Genomic DNA, 18,083 nt, shown 5'->3' on the forward strand with positions numbered 1-18,083 from the left:
TCGTCGGTCCGGACGTACCACCAGGGTCATAGTATCCTCTAGAGTAAGGGGTGGAGGATAATTAATTAGAAGATCCTTCAAGTTTTCTGAAAGGCTTCGGCGGAATTGGCAACAGAGAGCATCATACTTCCACTGAGAAGAAATAGACCATTGTCTGAACTACGAACAATGATCCTCCACTGGTTGTAGTCCCTGCTGGAGAGATAACATCTTGCCCTCCGCTACTGCAGTGACATCTGGTTCTCCATAAATTAAACCCAAAGCTGTAAAAAAGGATTCCACAAAAAAGAGTTTGTGGGCATCAAGTCCCAATTAAAAGGCCCATCTTTGAGGATCACCCTGCAAGAGCGAAATAACGATCCCCACTCGCTGCTGCTCAGCTCCAGAGGAGATAGGTCTCAGATGAAAATATAATTTACAACTGTCCCGAAAATTAGCAAAAGACTTACGATCCCCAGAGAAACAATCAGGTAAGTTCACTTTTGGTTCCACAGGAGATGCTGCTGGAGCGAGTACTGCGCAGTTTCCTGCGCCGTTTCGGGTCTGCGCAGTTTCCTGCTGTTGAACCTTTACAGCCAGACCTTGCACCAGCTGAGTCAAATCTTGCTTCTGTTCCACCAGAGCTTGCATGGGTTCCATCATGGAAAAAAATTTAATTTAAGGCTTGTGAATCTATTATGGAATTGCAATTTGAGTGGTTCACCAAAGGCTGCTGGAGAGTGCCGGGAGAGAGCCTAAACATAAAACAGCAATCTCAAATCTATCATAGCTTGTATCGATAGTGTCTAAGGCGACCCTAAGGTGTTCGCCAGAGCCGACCACAAGGTGGGATGGACTTTGCTGCTTAGGACCGAGGTTGTCTTAGCAGAGTTCAGCGTTGGATAGGATGTGCAATGCTGACTAACCTGAGCAGGAAACCAGACAGCCAGGGTTTAAACAGAAAGTCCAAATAGAAGGCAAGCGGATTTCAGGAATAGCCAAGGTCAAAACCGTCCGGGAGCTGATAATCCAAAATCAGCAAACAAGGGGTTAACGAGAAACAAGCTGAAGTCAGTTTCCAAAAGGTCCAGAAGTCAGGAGTGCAGGTAATGTAGGAAGCTTGATCAGACACCAGAAGACAGGAAAATTCACAAGCAAAAACAGGTGGGAAAAAACAGGTATAAATACACCACAGCTGATTGGCAGAAGGACAGAGCAGAGAGGCTCAAGGTAAAAGAAGAATCGCCCAGAAACTCGATAAGTTGTCATAGCGACTTTAAGGGGACAGGTGTTTTCCTAACACGTATGTTGTAATTTGTAAGCCGCCAAAACATGGAGTTGGGCTGTAATGTAACAAAGTATTTTCCTATCAGTCGTACAGATCAGAATTTTCCAGCTGGGGTGCAGTTCTCATTAAGAAAACCATAAGTGTATTACAGATTTTATCAGACATTGGCTGCAAGTCATACCTTGTGTCAGACGGGTAGGTTGGGTGATTGGAAGTCCATCGATAGAACAGGGATTTCCACATGGATAAAGGACGAGAGTGCCATGAATATTCTCAATAAAGCAGTGTTCAGCAGCAATACCAGGGCCCCTTAAGAAAATATCCTTGGATGCATGACCCAAAGTAGTTCTCCCTGTGGCAAAAAAAAAAAAAGGTCAGCAAGAATTATAACCTCAAACACTGGAAGTATGACATTGTTTGGCTTCTATCATTTAGACATGTGACATGTCCATGGCCTTATACATGAGATAAATGGCATCCAAAATGGCAGACCCCTACTGGTTTTCCTGCCTATTATCAGTTCTTGCATGCAAACAACTGATAACTGGCAAACAAGCAATAAAAACTTTTAACAAATGTGTTTGTTTGTTTGTTTGTTTGGAACCTCTACATTGCGTTAGGGAACACATCTGCCTATGGTATACAGTATAGGCTTCCTGACGACAGCGTTCCTAATTGGTTAGGAAATGTAAAATGAAGACACTTAACAATATACTTTTACTTTCGAAAAGGCAAGGATGTGCAGATTTCCCTGTCCTTTGATGTGGTCCTTGAAGTGGAGCTTCTCCCCTTAGCTGTGACGTGCTCCCCTCCCTATCTGTGTGTAGGTGACGTAATGAAGGGGCACCTATATAGCACCAACATATTTTGCAGCACTTAACAATTCTGAGGGTACATGTACAGACAATATCAGACATTACATAGCGACATTATATAGTGCCAAAATAGTGATTTACATATAGAGACTATAATAACACATAGGACAGTCAGTGGTATTCACTAAAGTGCTAAAATAGAACATTCATTATAAAAGTATACAGCAAGTTGTAAAAAAAAATTATCAGTAGATTTCAATGAGTATTTAAACCGTACCTTCTTCCAGAGGCAGCAGAGTTATTGCAGTACTCAGCCTCCCACTCCCAAGACTCACAAGATGTGGTTTCTCTGTTTGCACTTTCAGACTCTTTCCTGTATCTATCAGATCCAGTGGGGTACCCTGTGTGCGATGAAAATTATACAGACGTTTCCAAAATACAGGGAGAAAATATAAATCTAAACACATACATATATTGCAAGCTGTCAGTTCTTTCCTGGATTGTATTATATTTTCAAGTAATAATACATTTGCTGTAAGGCTCTGTTCGCACTGAGGTTTTTTTACGGAGAAACCGCATCAGAAACAGCACCCCATTGACTTCGGAAAAATACGCTCGCGGGAAAAAAAGAGAAGCGTCATGCCCTTTCTTCAGGCGTTTCCGTCCCTCACTTCCCATTGACATCAATGGGAGGCAGAGAAAGCGGTTTTCGCTGCGTGTTTTGCCCGCTGTGCTTAATGACAGTGTCCAAAAAACGCTGTGAAAAATGCGGCAAAGACAGTTCTGGAAGAAATTTTGAGGAAGATTTTTCTACCTGCAAAAAAAACTCTGTGTGAACAGGGCCTTAGAATAATGTTCTTATAATTGTTAATAAAAAAATATAAACTATATTTTTGTGCAGAACATAGCTACCCATAGACATTTTATTTTTGTTGACTGAACCTATAAATTTCAGGATCTGCCTACAATCTAGCTGACTGTACACCCTACAATTTATCACAGTTGCAATGTTCAGTTTAAAACTACCCTAAGAGACTGCCAGACTTACACCTGAGTAATAGTATCTATCTTATTATATATTAGATTTTGCCAGTAGTATTTGGTTTACAATTTTATTCTCTGTCTCCATTGAATTAATATGGACTTCAGGCCGAGCAAACAAGAATGTTAATGAGGAAACTGGAAATCTAAATTGTCGTCAGAAAGAACTTTTTGGTGCCAGATAAGCTGCCCATCAACAAGATAGATGTCAGCCAACAGCTGTCGCTCACCACTCCACCATAAAAATGCATACTCGACCAAACATGAATTTTTTTTTCTACGGGAGGGAAAAAAGCCCATGTAAGTCATCTCCCAACATTAAACAGTAGAGGAGAAAAAACAACACAGAGCATATAGTGCATCAAATGATATAGTAAAAAAGCCACAGATAGGTGATCAGTTCTGCTGACCTGGTTGGTTGTGCTAGGAGCACAACATCCTTGAAAGCGTGTTTTAAAATATTGCTGCAGCCTGGGTTCCGATCCGGATCCAAAGGGTCCAGTGGTAAATGGTAATTTAAGAAGTTTGAGAAAAAAACGAATATTCCCTAGTGCTGCTAACTGGTAAAACCCTTCTTGAGTAATGAGGATTTAAAACAAGCAAATGTAATATCAGATATTGTTTTAATTACCACGTGTTTCAAGGCCGGACCTATAATTTGTATTGTAACTGATGAAGAGGCCGGTCCGGCCTTGAAACGCTTAGTAATTAAAACAATATCTGATATTACATTTGCTTATTTTAAATCCTCATTACTCAAGAAGGGTTTTACCAGTTAGCAGCGCCAGGGAATATCCGTTTTTTCCTCAAACTTCTCAAATTACCATCTCCCAACATTGGCCATGTTGAAAGCCAGCATGTCTAATACTTCTTCATCCTGCAGCTGCTTTTGGGGGGAAAGGCGGAAGGCCCCCAGTAAAATTAGATCAGATCATCTGCCGTTCCCGCTGAAATCGGGCTTGGACAACTTTTATCTAATGTGTAGCTGCTCTGGTGGGCTTGCTAAACAAGTGGTTTGTATATCAATTGCAGTTACAAAACCGGATTGACTTGCTGTGTTCATGTGTGACAAAGTGGGGGCCATTGTATGTGATATAGGAATTGAGTGCTTGCTAAAAGAAGTTTGCAAAACTGACACAATTTAAAACATTTTTTTCTTTGTAGCTTACTTCCTGCTGAGCTGCTGACTATTGGGAGGGTTTAACTGGTCCCAGGTGGTATAAATTAGCCCTCAGGACTCTGGAGAGCCTGCTCTGGTGGGCGTGCTTAACAAGTGGTTTGTATATCAAGTGGAGTTACAAAACCAGAGTTAAAAAGAGGAGTTAAAGCGCCTGTAAGTACTCTTCTTTTCTTTTACTTTAACAACTGTTCACTGTTTTTCTTTTTGGTAACTGGGATAATGGATAGCAGGATTGGAGGTTTTCTTCAGTGCACAGTTTGCCATATGTATGCATGACTGGAGCCTGAGTTCCAGGGTGAATACCTCTGTGGCAGATGTGAGCATGTTGGTCATCTGGAAGCTCGCATTAGAGATCTGGAGGAGCAGAATGCAACACTGAGGAAGATAGACAATCTTGAGCGGAGCTTGCTGCTCACGGAGCATGCAGTTAGTGGGGTAGAACTGGAGGGTGAAGACATGGGTCAGCAAGATCAGGCAAGTAGCTGGGTTAATGTAGTTAGGGGCAGTAGACGGGTCCAAGAAAAGGAAGGCCAATCCTGTTTCTGATATTCCAAGCAAAATTGCCAAGTTGGGTGATGATGCGAGGGTGTCTGTCTCAGAAATGGCAGCCCTAGTGGATACTGAACTCCCTAACAGCCGGGAGAAGAGCCCAGCTAGTAGTCGGCGGTATGGTAATGTAGGTAAGCCAAGACAATTGATAGTTGTAGGGGTTTCTATAATCAGGAAGACAAAACCGCCTCAACCGAGTGGTTTGCTGTCTCCCTTTTGCCAGGGTTCAACATGTGGTGGAACGGGTGGACAAATTGCTGGGAGAGGCTGGTGATGATCCAGCTGTTGTGGTCCATGTCGGTACCAACGACAGAATAAATGGTAGGTGGAGGAGCCTTAAGAATAATTTTAAAGAACTAGGCTACAAGTTGAAGGGAAGGACCCCCAAGGTTGTATTCTCAGGAATACTGCCTGCGCCATTCACATTACAGGAAAGACAGGGGGAGCTCAGGGAGTTAAATGCATGGCTGAAGTCTTGGTGTAGAGAAGAAGGCTTTGGGTTCCTAGAGCACTGGGCTGACTTTTCATTGGGTTACAAACTGTATTCTGCAGATGATTTGCACATAAATGGAAGGGGGCCCGCTGTGCCGGGGGAGAGAATTCTAGCTGGGGTGGTGGAGTATTTAAACTAGGGCTGAGAAGGGAGGTCAATGTAGAAAATAAAGGGGTAGTTAGGTTAGAGAGGGGTCAGACTTTATTGGTGGGGGGAGAAACAGACTGTGGGGAGAGGACTAGACAACAGGATAAGGAGATCCTTTTGTTACAAAACAGCAGTGTAAATAAAAATGCCCAAATGTCAAATAATCACATTTCTGATAATTAAAGTGAAAAACTGAAAGGCAAGTTAAAGTAAAGTGTATGTTCTCAGATGCCAGAAGTCTAGCAAGCAAAATGGGGGAGCTGGAGGCCTTGATACTGGAAGAAAATATAGATATACAGTGAAGGAAATAAGTATTTGATCCCTTGCTGATTTTGTAAGTTTGCCCACTGTCAAAGACATGAATAGTCTAGAATTTTTAGGCTAGGTTAATTTTACCAGTGAGAGATAGATCTAAAAAAAAATCAAAAAAAAATCACGTAGTCAAAATTATATATATATTTATTTGCATTGTGCACAGAGAAATAAGTATTTGATCCCTTTGGCAAACAAGACTTAATACTTGGTGGCAAAACCCTTGTTGGCAAGCACAGCAGTCAGACGTTTTTTGTAGTTGATGATGAGGTTTGCACACATGTTAGATGGAATTTTGGTCCACTCCTCTTTGCAGATCATCTGTAAATCATTAAGATTTCAAGGCTGTCGCTTGGCAACTCGGATCTTCAGCTCCCTCCATAAGTTTTCGATGGGATTAAGGTCTGGAGACCGGCTAGGCCACTCCATGACCTTAATGTGCTTCTTTTTGAGCCACTCCTTTGTTGCCTTGGCTGTATGTTTCGGGTCATTGTCATGCTGGAGGACCCAGCCACGAGCCATTTTTAATGTCCTGGTGGAGGGAAGGAGGTGGTCACTCAGGATTTGACGGTACATGGCTCCATCCATTCTCCCATTGATGCGGTGAAGTAGTCCCATGCCCTTAGCAGAGAAACACACCCAAAACATAATGTTTCCACCTCCATGCTTGACAGTGGGGACGGTGTTCTTTGGGTCATAGGCAGCATTTCTCTTCCTCCAAACACGTCGAGTTGAGTTAATGCCAAAGAGCTAAATTTTTGTCTCATCTGACCACAGCACCTTCTCCCAATCACTCTCAGAATCATCCAGATGTTCATTTGCAAACTTCAGACGGGCCTATACATGTGCCTTCTTGAGCAGGGGGACCTTGCGGGCACTGCAGTATTTTAATCCATTACGGCATAATGTGTTACCAATGGTTTTCTTGGTGACTGTGGTCCCTGCTGCCTTGAGATCATTAACAAGTTCCCCCCGTGTAGTTTTAGGCTGAGCTCTCACCTTCCTCAGGATCAAGGATACCCCACGAGGTGAGATTTTGCATGGAGCCCCAGATCGATGTCGATTGACAGTCATTTTGTGTCTTCCATTTTCTTACTATTGCCCCAATAGTTGTCTCCTTCTCACCCAGCGTCTTACTTATGGTTTTGTAGCCCATTCCAGCCTTGTGCAGGTCTATGATCTTGTCCCTGACATCCTTAGAAAGCTCTTTGGTCTTGCCCATGTTGTAGAGGTTAGAGTCAGACTGATTAATTGAGTCTGTGGACAGGAGTCTTTTATACAGGTGACCATTTAAGACAGCTGTCTTTAATGCAGGCACCAAGTTGATTTGGAGCATGTAACTGGTCTGGAGGAGGCTGAACTCTTAATGGTTGGTAGGGGATCAAATACTTATTTCTCTGTGCACAATGCAAATAAATATATATATATAATTTTGACTATGTGATTTTTTTATTTTTTTTAAAATATAATCTATCTCTCACTGGTAAAATTAACCTAGCCTAAAAATTCTAGACAGTTCATGACTTTGACAGTGGGCAAACTTACAAAATCAGCATCAGATCAAATACTTATTTCCTTCACTGTAGTTGGTGTTGCTGAAACATGGCTAGGCTCTTCTCATGACTGGATTGTAAATCTACAGGGTTTTACACTTTTTCGGAAAGACAGGACAAATAGGAAAGGTGGTGGTGTATGTCTGTATGTGAGAAGTGATATGAAGGCGAGTGTGAAAGAGACAATAGTGGGTGAAGACTGTGAGGAGGTTGAAACCTTGTGGGTGGAAATAGAAAGAGAGGTAATCACGGAAAAAAATTACTTTTGGTATATTCTATAGACCCCCCCAATATAACGGAGGAAATGGAATGTCAGCTATATAAATAGATGGAGCGGCTGCACAGGCGGGTACTGTAGTGATAATGGGAGATTTTAATTACCGGGATATTAATTGGTGTCATGGTTCGGCTTTAACTGCAAAGGGGAGACATTTCCACAACCTGTTGCAGGAAAATTTTATGGGCCAGTTTGTGGAAGACCCGACTAGAGGTGAAGCTCTGTTGGATCTGGTCATTTCTAATAATGCAGATCTTGTTGGGAATGTCAATATTCGTGAAAACCTCGGTAACAGTAATCACAATATAGTTAAATTTTACCTATACTGTAAAAAACAAACGCAGGCTGGGAGGGCAAGAACACTTAATTTTTAAGAAAGCCAATTTCCCCAGGATGAGGGCTGCAATTCAAGATATAGACTGGGAAGAACTAATGTTAAATAATGGGACAAATGATAAATGGAGATTTTCAAATCTACTTTGGGTAATTATAGTGCAAAATTTATTCCTATAGGTGACAAGTATAAACGACTAAAATTAAATCCCACATGGTTAACACCTTCTGTAAAAAGGGCAATACATGACAAAAAAAGGGCATTTAAAAAATACAAATCTGAGGGTACAGCTGTAGCCTTTTTAAATTATAAAGAGTGTAATAAAATCTGTAAAAATGTAATAAAATTTGCAAAAAATACAAAATAAAAGGCAGGTGGCCAAGGATAGTAAAACAAATCCCAAACTATTCTTCAAGTATATAAATGCTAAAAAGCCAAGGACCCCTAGATAATGGTAATGGGGAGTTGGTCACAGGGGATCAAGAGAAGGCAGAGTAACTAAATGAGTTCTTTAGCTCTGTATATACAACAGAAGAAAGAGCAGCCGATGTAGCCGGTGCCAGTGCTGTTAATATATCAGTTGATATACTGAATTGGATGAATGTAGATATGGTCCAAGCTAAATAAAATAAAATAAATGTGCACAAGGCCCCAGGACCAGATGGGATACACCCTAGAATTCTTAAAGAGCTTAGTTCAGTTATTTCTGTCCCCCTTTTCATAATATTCAGAGATTCTCTATTGACTGATATAGTGCCAAGGGACTGGCGCAGGGCAAATGTGGTGCATATTTTCAAAAAGGGCTCTAGGTCTTCCCTGGGTAATTATAGACCAGTAAGCTTAACATCCATCGTGGGGAAAATGTTTGAGGGGCTATTGAGGGACTATATATAGTATTATGTGACAAAAAATAGTATTATACGTGACAGCCAGCACGGTTTTACTAAGGACAGAAGTTGTCAAACCAAACTGATCTGTTTTTATGAAGAGGTGAGCAGAAGCCTAGACAGATGGGCAGCTGTGGATATAGTGTTTTTGGACTTTGAAAAGGCATTTGACACTGTCCCTCATAGACGTCTAATGGGTAAATTATAGGTTTAGAAAATATAGTTTGTAATTGGATTGAGAATTGGCTCAAGGACCGTATCCAGAGAGTTGTGGTCAATGATTCCTACTCTGAATGGTCCCCGGTTATAAGTGGTGTACCCCAGGGTTCAGTGCTGGGACCCCTACTATTCAACTTATTTATTAATGATATAGAGGATGGGATTAATAGCACTATTTCTATTTTTGCAGATGACACCAAGCTATGCAATATAGTTTAGTCTATGGAAGATGTTCGTGAATTGTAAGCGGATTTAAACAAACTAAGTGTTTGGGCGTCCACTTGGCAAATTAAGTTTAATGTAGATAAATGTAAAGCTATGCATCTGGGTACCAAGAAACTGCATGCATCATATATCTTAGGGGGAGCTACAATGGGGGAGTCACTTGTTGAGAAGGATCTGGGGGTACTTGTAAATCATAAACTAAATAACAGCATGCAGTGTCAATCAGCTGCTTCAAAGGCCAGCAGGATATTGTCGTGTATTACAAGAGGCATGGACTCGCGGGACAGGGATGTAATATTGCCACTTTATAAAGCATTAGTGAGGCCTCATCTAGAATATGCAGTTCAGTTCTGGGCTCCAATTCATAGAAATGATGCCCTAGAAAAATACAAAGAAGAGCAACGAAGCTAATAAGGGGCATGGAGAATCTAAGTTATGAGGAAAGAATTAAACCTATTTAGCCTTGAAAAGAGATGACCAATAGGGGACATGATTAACTTTTATAAATACATGAATGGCACATACAAAAAATATGGTGAAATCCTGTTCCATGTAAAAACCCCTCAAAAAAACAAGGGGGCACTCCCTCCATCTGGAGAAAAAAAGGTTCAACCTGCGGAGGCGACAAGCCTTCTTTACTGTGAGAACTGTGAATCTATGGAATAGTCACCGCAGGAGTTGGTCACAGCAGGGACTGTAGATGGCTTTAAAAAAGGCTTAGATAATTTCCTAGAACAAAAAAATATTAGCTCTTATGTGTAGAAATTTTTCCCTTCCCTTTTCCCATCCCTTGGTTGAACTTGATGGACATGTGTCTTTTTTCAGCCGTACTAACTATGTAACTATGTATGGCCAGTTTTATATATGTCTTTTGTCCGTTTTATTGAATTGCAATAACTGGAAGCTACTAATGATTGAAACATGTTCCGGATCATTTGATTAAATAAGAAGTATGACATATATGAAATATATATGCATGTATGTCATGGGGCCCGTGGGATAATCTGTCATGGGGCCTGTAGAGAGTGGTATGAACTCACTTTGTCAAAAAGGGATTTGACATAGGGCTAAAACAGGGAGCAGAGGCTAAGGGAAACCCTGGTTTAACTCCTTTACAAGGATCTGGACTTCACTGCAATGGAACCCCAGGTTACTACCCCCAGAATAGTCTCCCTTGGTGACAACCAAGGTAAACAGGCATAGTACAAAATCAATAGACAGTATGCACAGTCTAGTATATCAAAGATCAGGCCAGGCGGCAAACAGCACTCACATTTGGTTGAGCAAAGGACAGGGCAAATGGCAGAGGTTTGTCACGGGTTACTAGCAAGAGGTCAGGACAGGCAAGGACAGTCAAAAAATACAGGCAGAGGTCAATCACAGGAATAAAAAAAAAAAAAGAAGCAATGCCAGCGAAACTAGACAAAATAGGAAAAGCCGAAAAGGTCAGTCAAGGTGAACAGGAAAGGGAGGATCCTATATACCCAGGGAAAGCTGGGTCTATGAGTTGGTGTGTGCTGGCCTTTTAAGGCAGGGAGAGTCAGCATATGCATGTACTAGGAGACAGAGCAGAGCGTCGGCGGCAAGGGAGGATGCCAGAAGTGGAGATCAAGCTAGGCGAGCAATGCCGGACATTAACCAGAAGACGCCTGGAACAGGTAAGTATATGGCAGAGAGTGGCGGCCATTACAATGTGTATATCTATATATATATATATATATATATATATATATATATATATATATATATATATATATATATGTAATTGAACGTGGGAAGTTATAAGGAATTACACTAATAACATGCTACACATTTAGACTCAGTTTGACTACGGAAGTAATTACTCTGAAGAATAAAATATCATTAGACAGAATGGATGAAACCTTTTGTGGCATGAATGGACTTGATCCGTATATTCCTGTTTTTTCTTTCTTCGTTTGCTTCTATAAGTAGTAAGCCCTCCAGTGTCTACTCCTCATCTTATTATAAGATTAGCTGTTAATACCACATGGTATCATTCTTGGGATAAGTCCAATTAGCTGTAATAATTAATCCACAGCACATTACTAATGTCTATAAGAATGTCCCGCCATTTCTTTTACAGAGTTCCTTACTTGTGGACAAACCCTATAATGCTTCTCTTTTCTTTGTCTTTCTCAGTCCTTATAGCTAGTATTTTGTTCTGTCAATGGATGTAAATGTTGAACTTCATCAATATATAGTATTGTATAAGAATGTTTGGCTGAATCTTGAATCTTCATGCAATTACTGTTGCAAATAGCTAAAACTGTATTGTCATTTATGACGGTGTTTTTATTAGGGTCTTTTTCTGGTTATCTGCCACTTTTTAGATTGGAAAATATTTTGTTCTAATATAGATTATTAAGAATACAAGGGCCTGACTAAACTTTGGCTGCCACGAACCATGCAAAGTAGCCCTCATAGAAAGTAACAGTGTAAGGGCTTATGCACACAGTAAGGCTATGTGCATGGGCCTGGATTCCCTATGACACGTGTAATGGCCCCATAGGCCCTCCTCCGTAGGCCATTGTATGGTTTCCCTGTGAGCATTGCTTGACCACCACTGCCATATAGACTGGCAATAAATATACATATGCTTCCATTTTAAATGTGACCATGTTTATGGTTATATTGTTGAATTACCTGTACAACAGTATGTGTTTTCCGGCAGGGACTTGCCATTTCCCTTGACACTGATTTCATTGCCTCTTTTGCTTCTGCTTCAGCTTCTGTTTCAGGAAAGGATTCTGTTTCCAAGTGATTCTGCCAAGAAATAACACAGCTTAGTTGTCTGTAAGGCTGGGTTCACACGACCTATTTTTAGGCGTAAACGAGGCGTATTATGCCTCGATTTACGCCTGAAAATACGGCTACAATACGTCGGCAAACATCTGCCCATTCATTTGAATGGGTTTGCCGACGTACTGTGCCGACGACCAGTAATGTACGCGTCGTCGTTTGACAGCTGTCAAATGACGAAGCGTAAAATGACTGCCTTGTCAAAGAAATACAGGGTACTTCTTTGAAACGTCATTTGAGCCGTTTTTCATTGAAGTCAATGAAGAACAGCTCAAGATTACGGGCGTCAAAGACGCCTCGCAAAATGCGAGGAGGAGCTTTTACGTTTGAAACTACGCAGCTGTTTTCTCCTGAAAACAGTCTGTCTTTTCAGACGTAAAAGGAAGCTAGCGTGTGCACATACCCTAACATTCATTAAAACTACTTTAATTCTGTTAAAGGTAAACGCACTGCCATCTGATGTTATAGTCAAACCAACAAAATAATTCTCCTTTGATCTCTCACTGACATTTGCTACACACAGACTTTCTATAGCATGAAAGCTGTAATTGTAAATGTTACATGTCAGTCCCAGTTCAAAGGTATACACATGACTTTCACATATACATAGAACTTTTTTTTTTTTTTTAATTTTAAATCTTTTATTAATTTCCAAGACATATAAAATAGCAACTTTCAGGAAATGATACATTACCACAGAGATGAAGGGTACTCACAGGAACCCAAAATAACCTTCAATGTATCACTTATATACAACAGTACGTACATAGTAGAAAACAATGAAAAAATAATTATTTTTTTAAATAAAACAGAGAAAAAAAAATATACAATATTTGAAACATTGCTGAAATTTTTCTTTTCTGTGAGATTTCCAGCAAGGCAAACGTAATCTCGTTTACATCGTAATCTCGCGAGATTACGTTTGTTTTGCTGGAAATCTCACAGAAAAGATTCAGACGTGTCAGGATTCTGAATACACATCACGTCCTGGTTGGAGGTAATGTATATTCATTGTCAGGACACTGCAGTAATGTTATAGTGTGTGTGTATGTAGCTGCACATAGCGATATAGCTATATTGCTAGTGCAGTGTAAATGAATGGAGAGAAGTGTATGACACTGATTGGTCAGCATCATACACTCCTCTGTACAATGCCCACTTGGTCTAAAGTAAAAACCTGCCCACTTGGGCATTAAGAAACAAATTAGCATAAAGCCAAAAACCGCTCATAGAGTGGTAAAATTAGATCATTTTTCTAAAAAAAAAGCACTGCTGTCACCTACATTACAGCCCCCATCTCCTTATGTAGGAGATAGGCCACTTATAATGTGGTGACAGGGTCTCTTTAAAGAAGCTATACCTACATTCAGGATTTGCGACTTAGAAGGATTAATTTTATAGTATGATTTATTCCCAAAATTAGTAAAGATATCTTGGACAGCTGGAATGGAACCAATAGGGTCTGTTATAGAAAGTATTACATCATCTGCATATAAGCCTATGGTGTGTGAGGAGGTGCCTACTGATATAGCGTGAACATTACAATTGGTCCTGATATGTTCTGCAAAAGATTCCATTACTAGAGCGAAGATAATCGGGGACAATGGGCAACACTGTCTAGTTCCATTAGTGATATCAAATTTGTTGGACAGAAACCCTGAGGAAAACACTCTAGCAACTGGATATGAATACAACGCAAGGATAGCGGACTTTATCATTCCCTGAAATCCAAACTTGTCCAACATAGCTGACAAATATCCCCAGAAAACCCTGCCAAACGCATTCTCCGCATCCAAAGCGAGAAGCAGAGAAGGCGTTCGAGAGGATTCCACCAGCTGAACAAGGTCCATAAACCGGAGAGTACCATCCGAGCATTGTCTTCCTGCCACAAACCCAACTTGGTCGGGATGAATTAATTTCGGTAAGATATGCATCAACCTTAGCGATAAAATCTTAGCATAAAGCTTTAGATCTGTGTTGAGGAGCAACATCGGCCTAAAGTTAGCAGGAGTCGTGGGTTCTTTCCCAGGTTTGGGAATGGTGATTATAGTAGCCTCTAACATCTCCATCGGAAAGTAACCGTCCACTACAGCCTTATTAAAATGGGGCCAAGATACCAGAAAAATGTTTAAAATACGAATTAGAGAACCCATCAGGGCCTGGGGATTTAAAGGGTTGCAATGTGAGAATTGCCTTCTCTACCTCAAGAATTGTTATGGCAGCTGAAATATAATCTAATTGACTCGAGGACCAAGAAGGAAGACTAATGGCTCTTAAGAACCCATGAATGTCATCCTTTGTAGGCTGATGTACCAGTGGGTCATTCTTTAAGTTGTAAAGAGAACTATAATAAGTTATCCTTTAATGTAGTAGCATGGTCAGGGTGAGTTAAAATATGATCATTTAATCTCCACTGAGAGGGAGAAAAAGAAGTAAAATGTTCTTGTAAACTAATTTGTATAGGGGCGTGATCCGACCAAGTAATATCCCCTATCACAGAGGGCCAACTTATTAACAAGGAAAAAATTATATTCTTGCGTATGAGTTGCATGTGGGGGGAGTAAAATCTTTTTCACTACCATGGTGACATCTCCCGATGTCGTAAAAACTCTCCTCTACAATAGAGATCGCCAAGGAGTCAGTATATCTACTAGTGGTGGTAGAATCTAGATTCGGGTCAAGTACGGTATTAAAGTCACCGCCAATAATCACAAGGCCCCTACTAACAACTGAAATTTTGGACATAAGAGAGGACCAAAATCTACGATGCCTCGTATGAGGAAAATATACATTGACAAAAGTGTAAGTGACATTATTTATGTCACAAACTAAACCCAAATAACGTCCCTGTGAATCCGATAATATATCATGTAACGTAAAAGCTACGGAGTTGAGGATTGCAATTAATACTCCACTATGTTTAGCTGCACAAGACACCATGTATACAGTGAAGGAAATAAGTATTTGATCACTTGCTGATTTTGTAAGTTTGCCCACTGTCAAAGACATGAACAGTCTAGAATTTTTAGGCTAGGTTAATTTTACCAGTGAGAGAGAGATTATATAAAAAAAAAAAAAACAGAAGATCACATAGTCAAAATTATATATATTTATTTGCATTGTGCACAGAGAAATAAGTATTTGATCCCCTACCAACCATTAAGAGTTCAGCCTCCTCCAGACCAGTTACACGCTCCAAATCAACTTGGTGCCTGCATTAAAGACAGCTGTCTTACATGGTCACCTGTATAAAAGACTCCTGTCCACAGACTCAATTAATCAGTCTGACTCTAACCTCTACAACATGGGCAAGACCAAAGAACTTTCTAAGGATGTCAGGGACAAGATCATAGACCTGCACAAGGCTGGAATGGGCTACAAAACCATAAGTAAGACGCTGGGTGAGAAGGAGATAACTGTTGGTGCAATAGTAAGAAAATGGAAGACATACAAAATGACTGTCAATCGACATCGATCTGGGGCTCCATGCAAAATCTCACCTCGTGGGGTATCCTTGATCCTGAGGAAGGTGAGAGCTCAGCCGAAAACTACACGGGGGAACTTGTTAATGATCTCAAGGCAGCTGGGACCACAGTCACCAAGAAAACCATTGGTAACACATTACGCCGTAATGGATTAAAATCCTGCAGTGCCCGCAAGGTCCCCCTGCTCAAGAAGGCACATGTACAGGCCCGTCTGAAGTTTGCAAATGAACATCTGGATGATTCTGAGAGTGATTGGGAGAAGGTGCTGTGGTCAGATGAGACTAAAATTGAGCTCTTTGGCATTAACTCAACTCGCCATGTTTGGAGGAAGAGAAATGCTGCCTATGACCCAAAGAACACCGTCCCCACTGTCAAGCATGGAGGTGGAAACATTATGTTTTGGGGGTGTTTCTCTGCTAAGGGCACGGGACTACTTCACCGCATCAATGGGAGAATGGATGGAGCCATGTACCGTCAAATCCTGAGTGACAACCTCCTTCCCTCCACCAGGACATTAAAAATGGCTCGTGGCTGGGTCTTCCAGCATGACAATGACCCGAAACATACAGCCAAGGCAACAAAGGAGTGGCTCAAAAAGAAGCACATTAAGGTCATGGAGTGGCCTAGCCAGTCTCCAGACCTTAATCCCATCGAAAACTTATGGAGGGAGCTGAAGATCCGAGTTGCCAAGCGACAGCCTCGAAATCTTAATGATTTACAGATGATCTGCAAAGAGGAGTGGACCAAAATTCTATCTAACATGTGTGCAAACCTCATCATCAACTACAAAAAACATCTGACTACTGTGCTTGCCAACAAGGGTTTTGCCACCAAGTATTAAGTCTGGTTTGCCAAAGGGATCAAATACTTATTTCTCTGTGCACAATGCAAATAAATATATATAATTTTGACAATGTGATTTTCTGTTTTTTTTTCATATAATCTATCTCTCACTGGTAAAATTAACCTAGCCTAAAAATTCTAGACTGTTCATGTCTTTGACAGTGGGCAAACTTACAAAATCAGCAAGGGATCAAATACTTATTTCCTTCACTGTATATGAGGGAACATTTTATGACTACATGCTGGGGCTTTGTGTTTATGAAAATGTGTCTCCTGAGCGAACAAAACATCACAGTTCAGAAGTTTAGCTTCCTTCCATAGCATACTACGCTTAAAGGGGCTATTAAGCCCCTTAACATTAAGGCTATGTTCACACGGAGTTTGAAACCGCGCCAAAAAACGGCCCGAAAATGCCTCCCATTGATTTCAATGGGAGGCGGAGACGTATTTTTCCCGCGAGCGGTAAAACCGCTTCGCGGGAAAAAGAAGCAACATGCCCCATCTTCGGGCGTTTACGCCTCTGACTTCCTATTGACTTCAATTGGAGGCAGAGAAAGCGTATTTCGCGGCGTTTTATGCCCGCGGTGCTCAATGGCAGCGGGCGGAAAATGCCACGAAAAACGCAGCGAAAATCGGCGCGTAGGGAGAGGAAAATCTGCCTCAAACTTCCAAACTGAATTTTGAGGCAGAAATTCCACCTGCAAAAAACTCTGTGTGAACATAGCCTAAGGGAAGTGACTTTTATTACCATAATGCATTATAGAATGAAAATAAGTAATTCTAGCACAGGCAATCAAGTAAATTGTATTGACAGTATTATGGAACATGCATGAGTCAGAGCATAAATCAGTGCGTACGAGCAAGGACATATAAACAAACCCAAAAAAATACCAAAAAAATTAAATAAAAAACAATAACAGAACGTCCAGCGAGGCTCGGTACAGTACCTGCACCAGGGTCTCCAGGAGGGAAATTGGGGGAGCACAACAGGAGTCGCCGGGAGCATCCAGTACACCCCCCGAACGGCAATTATTTTCTTCAAGTCATGCATGATGTCCTGGTTTACCAGCAGTCTTCCATTCATCATGAACTTTCTGAGGAGCAGCAGGAGTAGTAGTAGGAGAGGAGCCTGATAGAGCAATATTCCATTTATGCAACAATAGTAAACCGTCCTCCACCTTGTTCGCCGTATGTAACGTGTCTCTCCGGTTTATAAATCAACTTTGTAGGAAATAACCACTTATATGCAATAGCTACAGCTTGTAAGGCCTTCGTCACAGGTGAAAATGAGCGGCCGGCTTGTAAAGTAGCGGCTGAGAGGTCCGGGAACAGCAAAATAGATGCATATGTGTCAAGCAGTGGAGTCATTTTACGTGCAGCTTGCAGCAGACGGTCTTTAATATGAAAAAAAATCACTCTTGCTAATACATCTCGGGGAGCATTATCTGGTGCAGACCTCGCTATAGGAATACGATGAGCAAGGTCTATAACAAACTCTCTGCAATAGTAGTACAGGGAGAAGAATTTTAAACAGGTTTTGTAAAAACATTGTTATATCAGGAGGTTGAACATCCTCAGGAATTCCCCGAAACAATGTTATTCCTACGTGATCTATCCTCCAGATCAGTAATCTTGT

At 41.0% G+C, this 18,083-nt stretch overlaps 1 protein-coding gene across 14 annotated transcripts in view; it reads right to left on the minus strand.

The window, feature by feature from the left end:
* Positions 1-18,083, minus strand: part of PHLDB1 (pleckstrin homology like domain family B member 1) — a 314,415-nt gene that overhangs the window by 167,879 nt on the left and 128,453 nt on the right. For 13 of the 14 annotated variants that reach the window (XM_075840044.1, XM_075840036.1, XM_075840043.1 and 10 more), the window contains exons 3-5: positions 11,964-12,083; positions 2,360-2,483; positions 1,449-1,619 (exon numbers count right to left, since the gene is read on the minus strand). In XM_075840044.1, the coding sequence (XP_075696159.1) occupies positions 1,449-1,619; positions 2,360-2,483; positions 11,964-12,023 (355 nt within the window). In that variant the 5' untranslated portion in view covers positions 12,024-12,083. Of the gene's footprint in view, positions 1-1,448; positions 1,620-2,359; positions 2,484-11,963; positions 12,084-18,083 lie in introns of those variants that run through there. The other variant, XM_075840045.1, reaches the window with a different exon arrangement.

Source organism: Rhinoderma darwinii, chromosome 10, assembly GCF_050947455.1.
Source record: "Rhinoderma darwinii isolate aRhiDar2 chromosome 10, aRhiDar2.hap1, whole genome shotgun sequence".
NCBI classification, from domain to species: Eukaryota; Metazoa; Chordata; class Amphibia; order Anura; family Rhinodermatidae; genus Rhinoderma; species Rhinoderma darwinii.